This window comes from Nannospalax galili, unplaced genomic scaffold, assembly GCF_000622305.1.
Source record: "Nannospalax galili isolate Female #2095 unplaced genomic scaffold, S.galili_v1.0 scaffold1206, whole genome shotgun sequence".
Taxonomy (NCBI): Eukaryota; Metazoa; Chordata; class Mammalia; order Rodentia; family Spalacidae; genus Nannospalax; species Nannospalax galili.
Genome location: NW_008355162.1, coordinates 747,114 through 765,516, shown reverse-complemented (window position 1 = coordinate 765,516; position 18,403 = coordinate 747,114). Strand labels below are relative to the sequence as shown.

Genomic DNA, 18,403 nt, shown 5'->3' with positions numbered 1-18,403 from the left:
GGGATTATGAACATTGTTCTTTAGAATGGTTTTTAAGGCAAAGAAATAATAGTCAAATGAAGAGTTGCAAGTCAACTATCTACAAAGAGTTGACTAAGTCATGGATCCTAAGGTCCATAACTTAGAGTCTGAGTGATGCAGGCAGTTATGCATGGATCTGAAGCAATATGACCCAGACTTGGATTTCCAATAGCTAACATGCCTACTGAAATTATCTAAAATAGCTAATGTATACTGAGCATCTGGAAGATTCTGAATGAGTCAGATGACAACTGTTTAAGTCTACACAAGTGCCCAGAGTGTCGCTATCCATTCATAGATGAAATTCTTTAAAAAAAATTTTTTTTGGTCTTTTTGAGATAGGGTCACTCTGTAGCCCCAGTTGGCCTGGAACTCACTATGTAGACCAGGCTAGCCTTGAACCTACAGCGATTCACCTGCCTCTGCCTCCCGAGTGTTGGGATTAAAGGGGTGCACTACCACACCCAGCTCTTTTTAAAACATTTAATTACATTTATTTATTGTGCCTGTGCTGGGGAGGGGAAGGGCATGCCATGGAATGTGTGTGGAGGTCAGAGGACATCTTTTGGGAGTCAGTATTTTCCTTCCACCACATAGATCCTAGAGATTGAACTCTGGAGGTCAAGCTTGGCAGCAAGTGCCTTTACCCAATGAGTCATCTTGCCAGTCCCCTCATTGGTGAAATTCTTAAGAAATGGGCTTATATTATTACCTAGTCTGATAGAACAGCATAGGGATAAGAAAAGAAGTGGTTATAGGCCAAATAATTATTTTACTCTGGATTGAGGTATATATCACAGGCAGTCACAGGGCTCCTTTGGTTCTGTATCCAATTGTTTATGTGTACACATGTGTTTCACAGTGTGTGTGTGTGGGGGGGCAGAGGACAACTTATTGAGTTGGTTCTCTCCACTATATGGGTTCCAAAGATTGAAACCAGGTCATCAGGCTTTGTGGCAAGTGCCTTAACCTGCCAAGCCTCTTGCCAGCCATAGATGGTCATCTTAGTCACAGAACTGTGACAGAATCTCAGCAGAATTAGTTTGCTAACATTTATTGAGCACTTATTATGTACTAGGCACTGTGCTAAGTCAATAACCTTATGTAGTCTAATGATGGGTTTATTTTAATGTTTTACGTAAGCCTCAGAGAAACTTAACTGCCCAAGTCTTGCAACTGGAAAATGAAGGAGCTGAGAAAGCAGCACCTAGGTGTGTCTGACTCCAGAACTTGAGCAATTAACACTGTGTTCTGCTGTAAGAAAACCAGATCTAGCAGCATCAACAGAGCAGCTGGCTGCTGATCTAATGGATGGGACAAGATTATTCATCTAAAGGGTGAAGAATGCCTGTCCTATTATGACATCCTCTCGATTTGTATGTGCGCATGGATGCCAGAGGTATTTCCTGCAAGTATTTGTTAACAGATCAGGTTGGTGGTAATATAATCATGTCACGGGATGTGGAAGTTATATGTTTCCATAGTTGAACAATAATTAACTGCATGAGATTGTTTGGTTATTGATATGGAGAGTACATGAAGTGCTCCAGTGCCAATTTAGGTTCGAATTTGGGTGTTGTTCCAGGGCTGCTTCTCTAATTTTTATGAACACTAGGGTAAAAGAACTGAACAGTAAACAACAAAATTTTAAACAAAACTTTTGGAAAATCACTGCATCAAAATGAATCATTACCATCATCCCAATTTTTCATCCTGTGAAAAAATGTCTCCCCTCCAGCAGCCCTGATAAGTATCATGCTGTTTCTGCCCACATTCCCTTCTCTGTGCACTGCCTTTGGCAAACCATCTCACCACCACTAAGAAGCCTGACTGATGTTCTTCCTTTACTGAGGTGAGATTTGCCTTTCTGTAACCTACACTTACCCTCATTCTGCCCTTGGAAATATAGTTGATACTGACTTCTCTACCTCCTAATAATCTTCTAAAATAGTTGTCAACAGTAGTTTTTCTTCCTGTTTGTTTCCTATAGATAAATATCCAAGTCACTGTCCTTGATCACAGGCAAGGGTGTCAGAGTTCTTCCAAAAGTTGATTAGGCTCCAGGTAAAGTCTGATGAATCCATATAAAGTGGGGCCATTCCTGCAGTGATGAGGACACTGGCTCCTCATCACATCCTAAGACTGTGCTGTGCCTTTGGTATCTGTATTACACTGTGGATCCATTCTAGCTTGTGGCTAATGGAAACCTCTAGATCTTTTTTTCACGTGAGCTTGTCTTATTGAACAAAGTGAATTCCCATTCTGTGAGACTAAAAATATATGTCCGTGAAATAAATTATTTTGCTAAATATGATCCCTCTGGGACTGATATGAAACAGGTGGAAAGCCATCTCTCACCACCTTCATGAAAATTACACGTTTTCTTATGATCATCTGGCACATGCAATCCAAAAAACAATTTGTTACTTACTCATTAGCATTCAAGCTAGCTGTGGCTCTGATGATCATGTAGCAGAGTGTGAGAGCACTGAGGAGGCCAAAACTGGCAATAATAAACCATTCTTCTGTTGACAAAGGAAAGGGAGGAAATCACTCTGGGGAGAAGGTTTAAGTCAAATCGATGTCAACACTTCCCTCAAATGCAACGAAGCAGACGTCAACGGAGGTGTAAGCCAAGACTGGCTCAAGGAAGTGAAGCAGGAGGAGGTTTGCCAGAGAGCTACTAACTAGAGAAGGTTAGTGGAAGTACTGGTAAAAGCTGCAAGGAGAAAGTAAAGCATGGCTCAACCATTTCTTCCAGTTTAGATCCTGAAGGACATGAGGAGGGAGGCCACCAAAAAGTGTGCAGGAAAAGTATGTATGGAAAATTGCACATGGACATAATTATTTTTCATTGTTAATTGAATGACAGCAGAGTAACCATACTTAACCATTTTTTCAAGTTTCCTTTTGTCATTCCTGCATGGTTCCAATATGCAATCTTAAAGGCTCAGGAACATGGAGTAGTGGTTCTCAAAGGTCTTGTGGGTACTCTAAGCAGCAATCTGCTCCTCTAAGGCATTCATTCTTTTCTTTTATGCATGAGCTTAGTTAGAATATTTATATTAAAAGGACACTTCACAGCTGTATCAAGAAAATGGGTTCATGACTCTGGTTGGGAAGTCACACTGGCTGTTGTCTTTGTAGAGAAACAGGAGAAGATGACTGGCAAGGCAGCCCATCAAGTGCTTAGAGCCTGGTACACAGACATCAAAGTCAAAGTCTTTTTTTTTTTTTTCTGACTGAACTCAGGGCCCGAGACCCAAATCTAATTTGCTTAAAGGTCTTAACTATAAAATATTTCCAAGAGTATATACTAAATAGAGATGGTTTAACAAGGTAATACCAGTAAAATTCCTGTACGTGTACAACAAAGCAGATAAGTATTTCTAATACCAGAATGGCAAATGTTTATGTGCAAAAGTTGTGTATAACATGAGTATTTCTTTAAAAAATTCTTTAAAATATTTTATTTATTATTTTTATTTTTTATGTGTATGGATGTATTGCCTCCATGTGTGTACGTGCACCTGGGTCACACAATGCCCATGGAGAAGAGGGCATTAGATTCCCAGGAACTGGAGTTTTGGATGGTTGTTAGCTACCATGTGGGTGCTGGGAATTGAACCTGGGTCTTCTGCAAGGCAGCCAGTGCTCTTAATTGCTGAGTCATCTCTCTGGCCTCTAAAAAAATTTTAAATTAGTATATAAAATAATGGGTATCATATCATTTTCATACTGGGTTTCATGATTAAAACTGTATGCAAAAATGTAAGTGAATAGTAGGCATTTTTCTAGGAAAGGTTTCTAGTAGTTTCATTATCTTCTAAAGGTAGTGACCTTCAAAAAGTTAAGAAGACCTCATTCTTTAGGATTCCAAAATGCTGAGTTTGTTCTATGAGCTTATCTTCACTAGCCTTGTTAGTTTATATGGTTAAAATCCTTTACGAACTCTTTTTAAACAACAGTATAGTAACTGCTTCTTGGATTACAAATTTCCTCATCGTTAAAGAATTCAAGAATCCCTATATATCTATTTTAATTTAGGAAAACTGTACTCTGGTATTTAACAAAATCAAGAGATGAATGAGTATCATCAGCAGCAAGGAGCTTAACACAATATTTCTTTTCTTTTTAGCTATGGTTGAAACTGGCCTTGAACTCCTAATCCTTTTGTCTCCCCTCCCAAGTGCTGGGAGTACTGGATTATAGATATGGGCCACCATGTGAGTGACTTTTTTAAAGGAGACCTTGTCCTCCACCTGCAGTACTGGAACGGAGCTGAGACACTTGCACCTAGCATCTTCTTAGAAACTTTTGTGTGTGACAGGCAGAATAACACCTAGAGCTCAAATATGATCGTATTTCTGAATTCTGAACACATAGATTTTTTTGTGTCTGTGTGTCTGAAGTACCACCACAGTAACACCCGATAGGCCCAGCAGTACTTTGGCAGCAATCCTGTGCTGCTGGGCCGTTACCTCTGATCTCTACTGCTTATTTAGCACAGTGCCTTGCACACAGTGGGTGCTGGTTGAATGTAGCATACTTGCTTATGGTGTTCAGGGTTTTGGAGGAAAAAGAAGCGGTAGTCTGGGTCTAGTACAACCACATGAATTTTATTTATTGGCATTATATGAAAATTCTGAAAAAAGTGTTTAATTTGGTATACGAGATAATTATTTTATCATTAAAACATAAAATTTTGAAAACATTTCTGCATAAATATGAGAAGATGTGTGCTTAATGTAGTGGGTGCTCAATAAATACTTGATCAATGAAGGACTTACAAAAACTCAATTATAAATAACCTTTATCTTCTTTATTGCCAAAGTAGAAAGACCATGTAATGCTGCTAAAACAAGCCTATGGGAAACACTAAGAAATGAGCGCCTACATCAAAGAATAACGTTACTTTCAATGGAATGAAGGCTCTTGGAGTTCAGACCACTGATAAAACCTGGGAAAGCATTTTCTAATGATAATCGCCAGGGGTTAAAACCATGTATTTCCATAAAAACAGACCACAGGAGTCTTAAATGAAAAGAGCAAGCTATTCCATAAAACTATTTTACCAATGTTTGTTACTGACTCTCAGAGGTTAGCAGAGTCCCATCAGCTCTAGGGCTTGAAGTTCTGGGCAAGAGGCAGCATAAATCAGAAAATGCAGCACCAGAGTGGCAACAAGAGATGGGTGAGAAGTTGTTAGATGGAAAATGCACATAAAGAATGAAATCAGAGAAAAGAACTTGTTGTTACAGGATGAATGTCTATGAAACCCATACACACACCATCAGCCCACTCACGCTGTACACAGACAGGCATTTGCTCTGGAAACAGCATATTTCTGCTTATTAACAGTTCAACAATCATAACCAGACGTTCATAACCAGCTCAGATAATTTTTTCTAGGTGGATTACCTTTTGGCTTGTCTCCTCTTTTATATACAATTATACTAAAGAGTTAAATGCCAAAAGACGAAATTTCCATAAAAGGTCTAAGAAAGAGTCAGCAACAACAGGCCATCTCAACTGTTCTGAAGCTGTAAATGTTTAGGTCCAAATTCTAGATTACTTTTCCAGTAAGTCCCTGCTGCCTGGGAAATCAAGGGCAGCACTGCTCAGTCATGTAACACACCAGCAGTGCTACTACCAGCCTACATCACATTCCAGTGTATCCCCTTAAAATGCTATTTGCAATTCAATGATTTCAAAACAAGACTTACAAAACAGTTGCTAAGACAAGTCTCTAAAGGACTAATCACAGGCACCCATTCCTGTTTTCCCAAACAAGCATTTCTTATTATAAAGTTCTGTTATTCTAAATATCTATTTTCAATGAAAGTGCACATTATTTCTCCTTTACACAACTGCTGGACCACGTGGCCTCAACTTGGTCCTTGGAGGTCATGTGCCCAACACAGGCAGCAGTCTTGCCCAGGGTTTGTCTGGGCAGAGGGTCCCCACTTACTTGTTACTGCAATGTTGATCTCTCCTGTTCTAGGAGTAAGCTCCCCATCCTGAGGAAGAGGTGATATCCCGGAAGTTCGCAGTGGCTCCAGGCCAAGGGAATTGTCGCCAGCAAGGTCACCTAGGGCTGATCTCCTGTTAACTGCTTGGGTTCTGGTGAGTCTTTCCATATCAAATGCTACATTATCAGTACATGGCAGATTTGGCTGTAAAATATTTCCAGATTAAAAATGATTATAAGGATCAGAAGTTCATAAAATGCTGAATGTTTTGATACCTACTGCAAGGACATCGCCTTTTTTCCCTATATAATTCCTTCTCATTTTCCTTGTCCATCTATCTTTCCTGCTGTCATCTAAAATACTTTCTTCAAAGAATCAGCTGATTCTTTCCAAAAAATGGTACAAAGGAAAAATGCAACCCACAGCTGAGGGGTAACTGGCCACTGCATCTTGGCAAAGAAATGACCACCTTTTGTGGACATGTTCACAGACAGAGGGAGCCACAACCATTCATAAAGCTGACAAACATCAGCTTAAAATTACACTTCATTGTTTTGGAAATGTTAAAATGCTATTGTCGAAGAATAGCAGGTAATAAAATATTGCTTTCATCCTATAAGCGTCTCTGAAATGCTCCATTTGCTTGGTACTCAGTTTTTAAAAGATCTTCTACTTTTTTTTTTTTTTTGTAATTTAGAAAATATGGAATGCTTCACGAATTTGCATGTCTTCCTTGTGCAGGGTCTGACTTCTGCACCCTTCCGATTCTGATGTATGTGCTGCCAAAGTAAGCACATTATAATTTCTTCTACTTCAAAAACAAAGACCACCACCAAGAACAGACTAAAGCAGAAAGACATTTAAACTATACGAAAATAATCTGTTTTGAAACCTAAACATCCAATCCTGATGGACAGATATGTATCCGAAAATCTCCCAATTTAAAAGTGGGTATGAAAGTATTCTAACAAGAAAAAGAGTAAGCTCCTTTTGTCTGTAGCAGACAGCTTGTGAAAAGCAGAGTTGGGAAAAGTGGCTCCAAGGAGGGACAGCCAAACAAAACCAGAACTTGAGGTTTCTAGGGCAAAAAATTTCTGTTTTAGATCATCCCAAAGCTGTATTAAAAACAAAGTAATGGCCGGGTGTGGGGGCGCATGCCTTTAATCCCAGCACTCGGGAGGCAGAGGCAGAGGGATCTCTGTGAGTTCAAGGCCAGCCTGGTCCACATAGTGAGTTCCAGGACAGCTGGGTGGGGCTACAGGGAGACCCTGTCTCAAAAAGACCAAAAAAAGAAAAAAGGCAAAACAAGATGGTCTGGGGGCAGTGGGCACTTTTAATCCCAGCTCACAGGATACAGACAGGTGGATCACTGGGAGGTTGATGCCAGCATTGTCTAATAGGGCATTCGAGCCAGCCAGGGCTACACAGTGACAAGCTGTCTAAAATAACCAAAACCAAAACCAAACAAAAAACCAAAAACCAAACAAACAAAAACCCCAAACCTGAAACAAAATAAACAAAAAACATAGTATAATAGTTAACAGTAATGTTGTAATACTTAAAGATTCGTGATGGCTATAATACATTCTTGAATGATCTTTACTAATGAACAAAGGACAAATAATATTTCTAAGCACCTACTATATGCCAGGCACCATGGGAGACATTCTACATTAAACTAGTCTCACATGGAGGATGATTTGGTCCCCCAGGTGACATTTAGCAATGCTGGGAGATTTCTTCTCTTTCTCTAAAAGCACAGACCTGGATATATACATCTTCTAAGCAAATCAAGAGTCTTCAGTGTACTTCTCAGTGTTGCTCTGGCACCTGTCACAGCTGACCTTGATGCAACACACCCGGCTAACACACCTGTCAGAGTCTTCAAGTTTCTACAGGGTCTTTGGTTGTCTTCTGCTTTCACTACTTGCAATTTACTAACATTCAAGACACCAAAGACAAACATAAGAGGGAGGAGCACGATAGATTTAAATTACTACTGAACCCAAGTCATTAATATTGTATTTCTTTTTCTACTTCACCCAGAAGTACACTTTTTAAAGTAGACTAGTAGAGTTATTTACATTCTCTTCGAAAGTTCCCTGAGGTCATTTAAACTTTGAAGTGATCTAGAAGAAAAGTACTGTTGGAGTAACAAGGTTATGTGGCAAAGAAAGGTGGTGTATTCTTGGGAGATTTAATCATGGTTCCTGTTAGATCAGTTATATTGTATTACATGTAGATATGCTTCTACACAAAAGCAGTGACAGAAGAGGAAACATACCACAATTCCTAGGGCCTTCAAAATATTAAGTTTGCACATAGGACAGGTACAATGTTCACTAAGCCAGGGATCCACGCAGGATTTGTGAAAAACATGCCTGGAAGATAATAGAGAATTACATCATAAATCATACACTGAAAAACTCCTAGGTCAAAATGAAAAAAAAAACCAGAATTTTTAGTATGCTTTTCCCCCCTTTAGCACATTTTCAATTCCCAAGAGATAAATATTGAGGGTTTATGAAAATATAACTTACAGAAATTCTCCTGTATCCAGTCTCATAGTAATAGCACTGTGGAATAAAATTAAGTAGGCTAAGGCTGCTTGGACTTGTGCTGTGCTGGTGACCAACCAGGGTCTCAGGCATGCTAAATAAGTGCTCTACCATGGAACTCTATCCTCAGTGCCCCTCTCCACCCCCCACTGTTTTATAAAGTGACAGGGTCTTGCTGTGCTACCTAGAATGGTCCCAAACTCCTGGGCTTTCGTGATTCCAGAGCAGCTGGGACTGTAGGCATAAAACACTATGCATTTCACTGAATTAAAAAAAAAGACTCGAGGGGTTGGCAATGGCTCAGTGGTTAATAGCACTGCTCTTACAGAGGACCTGCTGGGTTCAATTACCAGCACCCACATGGTGGCTACGAACCGTCCTTAACTCCAGTTTCAGGAGAATCTGAAGCTTTCTTCTGACTTCCACAGCATTGCACAACACGGGTGCACTCACGTACATGCAGGCAATACACTAATACACACACACACACACACACACACAACCCCCCAAAAAACCAACTCAAAACACAGAAAAAATGTATTAAGAATAAAGATAACCATGCTGTATAAACAAGTTAGGTTTTAAAATAATAGTGCATGTGGAAAAGCAGAATTTCAGATAAGTCAGTGAACAGTTCTCTGAATAATCATTAGTTTTATGAACTCAACCTAGATTGTGAAAGTCACAGGGCAGTAGAACTGTTTTTTTTTTTAAATTTTACTTATTATTTTTATTTTATGTGTATGCGTGTATTGCCTGCACATAGGTAAGTGCACTCGTGTCATGCAATGCCCTAGGAGGACAGAAGAGGCTGTTGGAGTCCCTGGAACTGGAGTTACAGACAGTTGTTAGCTGCCATGTGGGTGCTGGGATTCAAACTCGGGTCTTCTGCAAGAACAGCCACTGTTCTTAACTGCTGAGCCATCTCTCCAGCCCCATCAGCAGTAGAACTGTTTTAAGGGGGTGAATGGTACCTAAGACTGCAGTATCAGTTAACAAAGTTCAGCGGAAATGTCAAAGGGGTGGGGAGATAGTGATGTCCTCTTCTACCCAGAACAGAATATCACATTCTTGTGAGAGGAAGTCAGTCACACAAGGAGGGGTCTGCATTCTTAGAAGAGGAACTTGTATCTGAGGGAAGTTTGGAGAAAAGATTTGAAGGAGCTGCAGAAATCATCTTAAACTAAGCACTGCTGCACAGAACTTGGAGAAGCACAATGAAGCCTGAGGGCAGCTTGCAGTGCTTGGAGTGTCCTTTTCATACCACGAAAGGTACATCAACAGAGATACTCAGGGCACCTTTGGAAGAGATGCTGCAATCTGAGTTTGGAATAAAAAAAAAATTGAGAGATACCAAGTTGGGCCATGGTGTGCCTTGATTATTTATTTATAATATTTTGGTTACTGTTTGAAAATGCAGTTTTGATTCTGAAAAGGGGTCTAGGAAACGATTTTTACTGGGATGTATATTACAATTTCAACTATACATACAACTATACATACACAGTTACCATTTGACGGCCTTATATCCATTTCTTTAGAGAGTAGAATAAAGATCTTGAAGCCTCAATTTATCAATCTAGTCTGAAACTGGCAGACAATGAAATTACTCAGAACCTATTTCTGAATATCTTTCTTTGAAGGTTTTATAGCCTGAAAAGCTATTAATCCATAGGCAAGACCTAAATTCATAGTATATGTACATAAGTTTTGTCTACTTCTTTCTACTTATATGGACATAGGGAGGAATTCTGGAGGATGAAGGAAGGTTCCCTGCTGAGGGACTCAACTTGAGGTCACCCTAAGCTACTCAACTATTCCAAATGGGCTGTAGCTAACCACAGAGTAGAACAAAGCTTCTTTAAAAAAATATTTATTATATTACTCTGTGTGTGTGTGTGTGTGTGTGTACACAACTTGAGGGAGTTGGTTCTGTCCTTCCATCACGTGAGTTCTGGAGATTGATCGAAAGTAGTCAGGCTTGGTGCCAAATGCCTTTATTCATTAAGCCATCTAACCAGGCCACAACAAAGTGTCTTAATGTCTCTGTGGCATGCAAACGTCCCTGTAGACCTATCTAAGGTATAGAACCTAACCCTGTAATTACCCATCTCCTATATACATCTGGAGGCAGTCTGTAGGTGTTTGAGGGCTCAGCTAGTGCCAACAAGGAAAGGGGCAGCTGCAAAGGTGTTCAGGGCCAGTTCTGCACAGGATGGACAATGTGATTTGGTTGGTTGGCAGAGTAAAAGAGATCATGTGATCTCTGAGAGGGCTACTTTGGTTTGGGAGTGGGAGGTATGCAGGTGGGTGTGGCAGCTGAATTTAATCAGCTGTTGGTTGAAACCATGCATGGTTAAGCAAGTAGTAGCTAAGGAGAGAGAGAGTGGTTTGGCTCTGATCCATCCTGTTTTGGCCAGTGTTTTTGCCTTTTTCTTTTTTTTGTCTTTTTGAAGCAGGGTCTCCCTATAGTCCCAGCTATCCTGGAACTCACTATGTAGATCAGGATGGCCTTGATCTCACAGAGATCCACCTGCCTCTGCCTTCCAAGTACTGGGACTACAGGCGTGCGCCACCACTCCTGGCTCTGCTTTTTTATAGTACTGGTTAATCAAAAAAGAACAAAGTGGTGTATCTCCCATGTTTCTTTTAAAATTCATTAAATTTTTTTGGGGGGGGGTCTTTTTGAGACAGTGTTTCTCTGCAGCCCCAGCTGTCCTGGAACTCACTATGTAGACCAGGCTGGCCTTGAACTCACAAAGATCTGCCTGCCTCTGCCTCCCGAGTGCTGAGATCAAAGGTGTGAGCCACCACGCCCAGCTTAAAATTTATTAAATTTTTATTTTATGTGTTATGAGTGTTTTGCTTACGTGTATGTAAATGCACGTGTGTGCAATGCCTGCAGAAGCCAGACGAGGGTGTTGAATGCCCTGGAACTGGAGTTATGGATGTTGTTTAGCTGCCATGTGGGTGCTGGGAACCGAACCCAGGTCCTCTGCAAGAGCAGTCGGTGCTCTTAATTGCTGAGCTATCTCTTCAGCTTTTTTTTTTTTTAAAAAAAATTAATTATGTGTACGTGTGCATGTCTGAGTTTAGGTATGTGCATGTGAGTTGCAGGTGCCCTCAGAAGCCAGAGATGTTGGATCCTGCAGGACTTGGGAGTTGTGAGCTATCTTCTGTAGTTTCTGGGAATTGAACTCAGGTCCTCTGTAAGAGCAATATGTGCTCTTAACTGCAGAGCCATCTCACTAGTCCTTAATTTCTTCTTCTTTTTTAAAATTTTATTTGCTGACCGTTTGTGGCACACGACTTTTTTTTTTCTTTTTTGAAAATCCTAATGAGTTTATTTGGCTTGCTAACAGAGCATAGGGTGGGAGTTTATTTACAGAAGAGTGGGCGCCCCCTCATTTATGGCTGCACTGTAAAGCCCACACTCAAATGTATAGATCCTGTGACTTCCCGTCAGCTGCATAAAATGGACAGCCGCATAAAATGGCAAGAGAGGTGCCTCATGGCAGTCTCGGTTTATATGTCCTTAGTCCCTCCCCCACATGCAGCTAAGGCTGACTGATAGGGTGGGAGGGGTAACTGACTCCCCCATCAACTCCTTGGTAAGCGTGGGAAGGAGGTGTGACTATAGTTTCCCAGCATAGTGGCTGGGAAAAAAGTCCCTGAGCCTTGAAGGGAGTGATAGGTGTGGGATGATCTTCCTCCCATTGTGGCAAGGCACTGAACTTTTGGGTCTCTGCATCATCTGTTTTCCATGGGCTCCTGGCCCACTGGCACACACCTTTAATCCCAGCACTTGGGAGGCAAAGGCAGGCAGATCTCTGTGAGATAGAGGCCAATCTGGTCTCCATAGCGAGTTCCAGGCCAGCTGGGGCAACAGGGCGACTCTGTTTCAAAAACACAAAAAATTTATTTTATTTTATATGCATGTTTTCTTTGCACCATGTACATGCAATGCCTGTAGAGGCCAGAAGAGGGCACTGAATCCCCTGGAACGGGAGTTAAGAACAGGTGTTAGCCACCATGGGGGTGATGGGAACTGAACCTGGGTACTCTGAAGAGCAGTAGATGCTCTTAACTGTTGAGTCAACTCTCTAGCCTTCCTTTTTCTTTTTTTTCCTTGAGACAAGGTCTCAAATATCCCAGGCTAGCCTCAAACCTAAGGATGATCCTGAATTTCTGATTCTTCTGCCTCCTCCCAAATGTTGGGATTACAGGCCTATGTCACTATGCCTGGTTTTCCTATACTGCATAAGTTCAAGGTCTGCAATCTATCTGTTCCTTTAACCTTAAGTGAGTTATAAGTGAATTTTTCTTAATTGTTTTCTTGTAAATTTATTGATCTACAAGAAAAAGTACCTCACCCCCTTAGATAATTACCGTGTCTCCTCTTTGCTGCGGGGTACTGTAACAGAGGATGACAAAGACAGACTGGCTGTCTGTAGACAACAAAACCTCTCTTCCTTAGCTCAAAACCTTAATTCAAAATCTGAAAGAATTTTTTTTCTTTAGAGAAACAATGTTCTGGTGCTGGAGAGATGACTGAATGGTAAAGAGCACTGGCTGTTTTTGCAGAGGACCCAGGTTCGATTCCCAGTACCCACATGGCGGCTAACACCATCCATAACTCCAGTTCCAGGAGAATTTGATGCCCTCAGTGGGCTCCGCACATCACAAGTGCACTTATATCCATGCAGGCTATACACTCATACACATAAAAAAAGCAAAACAAACCAACAAACAAATGTTCCTTTTGGCTATCTACCCTCCACCTGCACCCCAGTCAAATCCAACTCTCCTTCCCATGACTCAGAGCCCATCTTTCCGCACTAGTCCAGCTTCTGTGTATCCCCACCCCAGATCTTCTGTCTCTTAAATTCCACATAATAACCCTCGCTTAAAAAAAATTAGGTGTTTATTTGTACAAGTGCTTTGATGGATGGTATGTTTAATGGTATGAGTGTAATGCCCATGAAGAGGGTGACACAGCCAGAGCCACCATGTGGTTGCTGGGAGTTGAACCCTGGTCCTCTGGAAGAACAGCAAGTGCTCTTAACCCCTGAGCTGTCTTTCCAGCCCCAGAATTTTCATTTTCAATTTCAAGACAAAACCAAGCATGAGTTCTCTATGCCCACTAGCCTTGTACAACCCTGCTTTCTCCTTCTGTAACCACGAGCACCTTTGTGAGTCGAGTGCCTGGACTTGCTGCCTTCTCTTTATCACCCATTCTCTCCATTCTCTTTCATGCACTTCATCAGCTTACTGCTTCACCATACCCACCATGGCCTTCACCTTCTCCTGGGAAAAGTTCTGCTACTAAATTGTTGGAGCCTTGGCTAACTACTCTTTCTGCCTCCCAGCTATCTCTTTTGAAGAACTCTGGGTGGGGCTTGATCTACCCTCATGAGGCTGTCTGGAGTAGAACATGAAAAAGTATACTTGGAATACTTAGAAAAATACTACGGATTGAGACTGAAGCTTTGTTAAACAGGCAAAGTGACCTGAATATTCCACACAGTGTTCCAGTGTGTTAAGAATACTCTTGTAACAACACTTGGGTCTCAGCATATCCAGCAGGGTGCCTTTTCGCTAGCCAGAGGCTGTACCATGGACAGGCAGAGACCTTGGAAGGCAGACCTAGGGCAAGCTAGAACTGGAAAAGAAGCCTTTCCTCACTGTCCTGAAAGGCTCCAGGAATGAAAATATACCTAGCAGCATAAAGGGACTTGGCACATTTAGGGCCAAATGGTAGACTGGGGTGGACAGCAGTGGATATGAATAGGAACAATGAAATGTGAAAGTACAGGCATATCAAAGCTTCAACCAAATTCCTTTATTCCTATAAGAAGCACTTTGGGATACAGAATAGGAAATGTATAGAACATGGAAGGAACAAATCAGCAATACTGAAATGCAGTGGCTCTCTCCTTCCTACTCCCCACAGGTTATGCACTAGAGGTCAGAAAAGCATCAGGGCTGGGGTGAGGAGTCTACACTGGAGGTGGGTTGTTTTCACAGTTCTGCAGTCTCTGGGTGTCGTGTTAAGGACCTGGCAAACATAAAAGGATCCAAGATTACTAAAGGTCAGAGACAAGAACTTCTTCCCCTAGCCAGCCTGGCAGCAGATGCTGTTTAAGCCGACCTCCGTCCGAGGAGGGGGTGATCACAGCAACTCCTCAGCCAACCAGAAGCCAGTTGCCTGACCCATTTTAGCTCCCAAGCTGGCATCTTCAATATATGTTTATTCATATTGCAGCACTCCACTTCTCAGAGTATTTTTACCTACTAAAAATTTTGTGGCTAACCTTTAAATAAGGTGATTGCCTCTCAGTTTTGAAGCCATGCTGGCTAACATTCCAAGGATGATCAACTGTAATCAACTGACACAAGCAGGAGGTCCCCAGAGCAATGCCAACTGCCATCTGTCCACAATAAATTAGCGTGACAGAGGATGAAAAGGAAAGGTCATGCAACAAAAAGCCAGCAGTCCACAAGAGGTTTGATATCTATAGACAGAAGGGTTTAATTCAGAACAGACTTGTTAAAAATGAAGGGAAAACAGACATAGGCATCTGGATGTTTCCCCCCCTGATGGAGGAGAGATAGCAAGTACAGATCCCACCAAAGGCTAGCTGTAGGGTGAAATGGGACATGTTGGATTTGTAACAGTTTTAAAATCTACAATCGCAAAGAGTTGAGCTTGATTAAATGCTGATGAACAGAGATAAACAGAACAAAATGGAGGGAGCAGATAATCAATAGAGTAAGGGCCCCTAGGAAGGGAAAAACTGGCAGGCAAAGGCATAGGTAGAAAGAGCAGTACCAGACCAGAGCTGGGCTGTCTCTTCCATCCCAGCAGGAGGTGCAAGGGTAGGTGCAGAGGCAGGCTGCTAGAAGGCCTGGGAATTCTAACTACTATTTCCTCTCTGAAGCTGATGATAGAGTTCACTTAGGTGTTTAAGGAGGTACTGCTGTGATGAAGAGAGGACCAACCAAGACAGGAGAAAGGCTCTGGACAGCACATGGAACCCTGCTGTGGGTGGAACTCTGTCTAGTCTGTTCAAAGTCTAGGTGGAAGACAGTGAGGGGCAGAAGTACTTACCAATGTAAGATAGAGAAAGCTATGGAAGGCTCAGGTTCAAAGGGCATAGAGACAAAGGAAGAATGGAGGAGAAGTCGGGGTCGGGGGGACTATTAAGCAGGGGCACCAGGTAGGAGTTACCAAAAAGGTACTGGAGATAAAAATCTTGGGGAAGGTCTAGGATGAGAAGAACTATGTGTGTCGATATCTTTTAGGTCAGTGAGTCTCATCTGGAGACAGTTTTGGTTGTCAAAACTGTGTAGAATGGTGCTTTTTGGCAACTAGTGGGCAGAGGTCAAGCATAATGCTAAGTATCTAATGATGTACAGGGTAGCTTCCCTCACCTCCTCCAAAGAATTATCTGGTTGAAATGTCAGCAGTGACAAGGGTAGGAGACCCTCTATAGATCAAAGGCTGTCACAAAACATTGTTCAAAAGGAAAGGTTAATTTTTACCGCACCTGCAACAAGATCACACTGTTGTTAGGATGAGGTAAAGATACGTTCTACTGAGCAGGCCAAGCAGTACAGTTCAGAGAAAGCTGAGACTTGAGAAGTAAGAGTAATAGCAGCTGGCTGCAAAGCAACATGGAAAATGACACACTGTCAAGGCAGTAGTATGATTAACCCAAAGCAAGGTGGGGGAAGCAGTGCTGTAACTGGGGTACAAATAAATTCCTTTAACTTTGCCATACCTGTAATTATTAAAAGCAGACCACAAACACAAAGGCTGAAAAGCAGCTCTCTCATTTCAGACACAGAAACAGTTAAGACCCACAGAGGCTGTGGGACTTACTAAAAAAAGATGCAGGGTGGGGCTCCACTCCAGGTCTTTCTACTGAGCCTGTTGTGTAGTCAGGTTGAGAAAGCTCCGGTTAAGCCGAGAAAAAAAGAGATCTCAGAATGTAACTGGAAAAGTCAAGCCTGTGGGATGGAGAAAAGGAGAGCAAGCTGCCCAGAATCCTCTATTTTAGGCTCAGACTCCCTTGAGGAAGACATTCTCATTTTAGTAATAACCATGAATGATTTTTTCTTCCTCCCTTAGGTATCAGATGGGTCAGGGGATCCTGGGTTGGAATCAGAAGACAAGGAAATCTGAACACTCAGCTTCTTCCTGATCAAAGCAGGCATTTGCTGATTCTGCTTTGTAACAGACCCTATGGATCCTTTCCTTGAATTGCAAATATATTTGTTTTAGTATCACATGTTTAGATTTTATTTATTTATTTTTTGTCTTTTTGAGACAGGGTCTCCCTGTAGCCCCAGCTGGCATGGAACTCACTATGTAGACAGGCTGGCCTTGAACTCTCAGAATGTTTAGATTTTAAATAAGGGAATGAGAAGAAATGGTCATTATAGAATTCAATTCTCTGCAGGGCAGCTTATATGTAGTTTGATAAAATTTTCCTTTACATGTGACCTAGAATTAGAATGATTACTCTACAATCTTGATTTGTGCTTCTGTATACAGAATTCTTCCAGAGTTCTATGATTAAAAAACATCAACAGAGCTGGGTGTGGTGGCGCACGCCTGTAGTCCCAGCACTTGGGAGGCAGAGGCAGGGGGATCTCTGTGAGTTCGAGGCCAGCCTGGTCTACATAGTGAGTTCCAGGAAAGCTGGGGGGCTACATATTGAGACAACAACAACAACAACAACAACAACAACAACAACAACAACAGGGCTGGAGAGGTGGCTCAGCATGTAAGAGCGCTGGCTCTTGCAGAGGACCCAGGTTTCAGTCCCAGCACCCACATGGTGGCTAACAATAGTCTGTAACTCCAGTTCCAGAAGACACGATTCCCTCTTCTGGCCTCCGAGGGCATTGCATGGCACAGCAATATACCCATACAAATTAAATAAAAATAATAAAATACTTAAAAAAACAAAAAACACTACAAAATAATCTATTTTGCGCATATTTCCTAGGCACAAAACAGATTACTTTCTGAGTAATTAAAACAGAACCAATAGCCTCATGGAGACACAATGTCCCACAATCGATTTATTATATTTATTTTATATGTATGAGTGTTATGCCTGCATGTAGGTAAGTGCACCTGTATTGTGCAATGCCTGTGGAGGACAGAAGGGGCTGTTGGATTCCCTGGAACTGGAGTTACAGGCAGTTGTTAGTTGCCATGTGGATGCTTGGAATCAAACCCATGTCTTCTGCAAGAACAGTGTTCTTAACCATTGAGCCATCTCTCTAGCCTTTGGTTTTAGCCTTCTCTGTAGGTGATTTTATATTTTACACTGAGAATAGTGCATCTTAATGTTTCACATTCCCTAGCTTGGCATAGAACCATGGTAGAAATCAACATACTTATAAAGAAAGTTTGCATAGCCAGGCCTGGTGGTACAGGCCTTTAAACTCAGCTACTTGTGAGTTGAAACAGGATGACAAGTTAAAAGGCCAGCCGGGGTTACAGAGTAAGTTCAAGGTCAGCCTGGGCAACTTAATGAGATCCCATCTCAAAGTAAAAAGAGTGCTGGGGATATAGCTCAGTAAAAGAGATGGCTCAGCAGTTAAGAACACTGGCTGTTCTTGCAGAAGGCCTGGGTTCAAATCCCAGCACCCTCATGGCAGCTAACAACTGTCTGTAACTCCAGTTCCAGGGGATCCAACAGCCTCTTCTGTCCTCCACAGGCACTGCATGACATGGGTGCATTTACCTACATGCAGGTAATACACGCATACACATAAAATAAAAATAATCATTTTTTTTTAAAAAAAGAAAAGTTGTGTGTGTGGGACCTTTTA

At 41.7% G+C, this 18,403-nt stretch overlaps 1 protein-coding gene across 1 annotated transcript in view; it reads right to left on the bottom strand.

The window, feature by feature from the left end:
• The window catches only part of Rnf130 (ring finger protein 130), a 137,824-nt gene that overhangs the window by 4,828 nt on the left and 114,593 nt on the right, over positions 1 to 18,403 (bottom strand). Inside the window, exons 7-9 of the mRNA XM_008852239.2 lie at positions 8,278 to 8,374; positions 5,993 to 6,197; positions 2,453 to 2,546 (exon numbers count right to left, since the gene is read on the bottom strand). Coding sequence (XP_008850461.1) covers positions 2,453 to 2,546; positions 5,993 to 6,197; positions 8,278 to 8,374 — 396 coding nt within the window. The remainder of the gene's footprint in view (positions 1 to 2,452; positions 2,547 to 5,992; positions 6,198 to 8,277; positions 8,375 to 18,403) is intronic.